General features: G+C 61.1%; 1 protein-coding gene across 1 annotated transcript in view; it reads left to right on the top strand.

The window, feature by feature from the left end:
* The window catches only part of EVX1 (even-skipped homeobox 1), a 3,273-nt gene that overhangs the window by 314 nt on the left and 273 nt on the right, over positions 1–2,686 (top strand). The window contains exons 2-4 of the mRNA XM_029918479.1: positions 1,373–1,409; positions 1,525–1,772; positions 2,388–2,683. Of these exons, the coding sequence (XP_029774339.1) occupies positions 1,373–1,409; positions 1,525–1,772; positions 2,388–2,683 (581 nt within the window). The remainder of the gene's footprint in view (positions 1–1,372; positions 1,410–1,524; positions 1,773–2,387; positions 2,684–2,686) is intronic.

Raw genomic sequence — 2,686 nt, 5'->3', positions numbered from 1 at the left:
CCCCCCCCCCCCCCCCCCCGGGTAGGGTGGCTGGAGGGACCCACCTGAGCAACTCTCCCCAGATATCTGAGCCCTGGCGGGAGTCTCTTTCTGTGCTCTGGCATTGGCGGGACTGAGGGTGACAGCTGTGCTTTTGGGGAGGAGGGAGACGCAGGTCCTGGGCTTGAGGGGGGTTCAAAGTGCACCCCAACCCCCCAGAGTTTTGTGGCACTGCTTCAACTGCTCCGGGAAGACACCTTCCCCCCGGCGTGGGCGAGATCAAACGCGGGACTGGGCAGTTTGTAGCTGGCGGGGTGTAAGGCGCATCCAGGCGCGGAAGCCCAGAGTCCATAAAGGACCGTAAAACCTCGGCCGGCTGACTCGGGCTGCCTGGGTGCTGCGGCCCTCCGACCAGTTTGCACGTCGGTCAGAGGTCCAAATTACCTTGTCACTTCCCGGGCTCGGTGGCGCCAGGTCGGAAATGGTCCCAATGATCTAATTGCCTTTGGTCTCCGGTTGCATTTGAAAAGGCAGAGCTCTGGCCCTCCCCCATTCCCCTTTCCTTCCTCGTCCCACTTCTCCACCCAAAGGAAAAGGAGCTGCAGGGGGCAGGAGCCCCACCCTTCCTTGGGTTAGACCCAAAAGGAGGGGTGCTGGAGTGCTGCTTGAACTGGAGAACCCCTCCCTGATCAGGGGCTAGTTTGTGGGGGAGGTGGCCAAGAAGGGAGTCTCCCAGAGAGGGGTGGAAAGCTAGTAGGAGAGAGAGCCCACCAGCAGACACTCCTCCACAAAGCTGGGGGGTGGGTGGGAGAATGGGAAGACCACAGCATGGAAGAAAACCACCCCCTGGCCTTGGCCAGGCAACACCTGGTTGAACACCCAAATCCATTAATTACCATATTATCCATTCAGCCCAGACTTTCTAACTGTAGCAAGCCTTTAGAACAAGCCACAGGCCACTCAAGTCTACAAGGCAATAGGATATACATGCACACACTCTTATGCTATCCCTCCAACACATGTATCTTAGTGTACATTCCCACACCTACACTGGCAGCCTGGTACACACAAAAGCAAGGAAACTCAGTTTATGCACGGCATCCTGTGATGCATGAAGACCCCAGAGTTCACAACACCCTGGCACAAAGGTGCATCTCAGCTTGCCAGTCAGATATGCGCATCCTTGCCCACTCCTGCCAATGGTGGGCACAACGCTCAGAGGGTCTGCCTCTAGTCTGTGCCCCAAGGCAAGTGGCCAGGGTGGTTGAGGCTTCTGTACCCAGCAAGCCCTAAGGCAGAGGTCTCCCAAATCACAGCCTCAGTCAGGCCTGAAGGCTTCTTTGTGCTCATCTCAGTGGTGAGCCCCTGTATCTCTCTTCCTGTGTTCTCAAAGTCCCCCATTCCCCAGCAGAGGCAGAAACTGAGGCCATGTCCGTTTCTACCCCACCTTCCACATACACCCTGGGCCTAGGGCTCCACATCAGCAGTGTTTTGTGTTTCTGTTGTGTGTTCTCTGTGTGCATGTGCTCTGGGCTCCCTATGCAGGGCCCAGCTCAGAGGCACTGGCCAGCAGTCCCAACAGTGGCAGCGAGGCCCCCAAGAGCAACAGTGGCGGCAGCTCACAGGGCACCCTGGCCTGCAGCGCCAGTGACCAGATGCGCCGATACCGCACCGCCTTCACCCGGGAGCAGATTGCCAGGCTGGAGAAGGAATTCTACAGGGAGAACTATGTATCCAGGCCACGGAGATGTGAGCTGGCCGCTGCCCTAAACCTGCCGGAAACCACCATCAAGGTATGAGCTCGGAGACAGGGAGAAGGGGTGCGCCCACTCAGCAGGAAGTAAATACCAACTGTCCACTCCCTAAACCCTGAGTCAAGAATCAGGCCTGGGGTCTCCCTGCCCACATGGCAGTCAGGCTGGGGGTGTCTACGCCTAGTGCCGGCCCCAGGTGTGTGCAGAATTACTTTCCCAACAGACTCTAGGTGGGACCTGCTGGCTTGCCGTGGACTCTTTGCCTTTTCTAGCCAAATAAACAGCGGGGAAAGGAGAGTGCCTTTGCCCCAGGGAGAGCGGCTGGAAGGGGACGTGTTTCTGGGGAAGCGCCCCTGCCGCCTAAGACCAGCAGAATCCTTAGTCCACCGGGCCACTCGCGTGTCCACGCCAATCTGGCCCTCCAGGGAGTCCTGGACTCGTGGCAGAGGGGAGGAGGGACAGATCCTGAAGCCATTCCCGACCCTCTCCACGAGGGATTCCAAGGCCAGGTGGCGGTGGTGGGATCTGCACCCCTGGCCTCCGCCTCGGCTCTTCCCAGCGCCACCGGCAACGTCCCCTGCAGCGGGGCAGGACTCCCGGGGCTCTGTGCGCCCGACAGGGTGCATCCGCCGAACCGGCCCCTCTCCTCCCCAGGTGTGGTTCCAGAACCGGCGCATGAAGGACAAGCGGCAGCGGCTGGCCATGACCTGGCCGCACCCGGCCGACCCCGCCTTCTACACGTACATGATGAGCCACGCGGCGGCCGCGGGCGGCCTGCCCTACCCCTTCCCGTCGCACCTGCCCCTGCCCTACTACTCGCCCGTGGGCCTGGGCGCCGCGTCCGCAGCGTCCGCCGCCGCCTCGCCCTTCAGCGGCCCGCTGCGCCCGCTCGACACCTTCCGCGTGCTGTCGCAGCCCTACCCGCGGCCCGAACTGCTGTGCGCCTTCCGCCA

This window comes from Suricata suricatta, chromosome 2 (assembly GCF_006229205.1).
Source record: "Suricata suricatta isolate VVHF042 chromosome 2, meerkat_22Aug2017_6uvM2_HiC, whole genome shotgun sequence".
Lineage (NCBI taxonomy): Eukaryota > Metazoa > Chordata > Mammalia > Carnivora > Herpestidae > Suricata > Suricata suricatta.
This window is presented reverse-complemented; position numbering and strand designations above follow the sequence as displayed.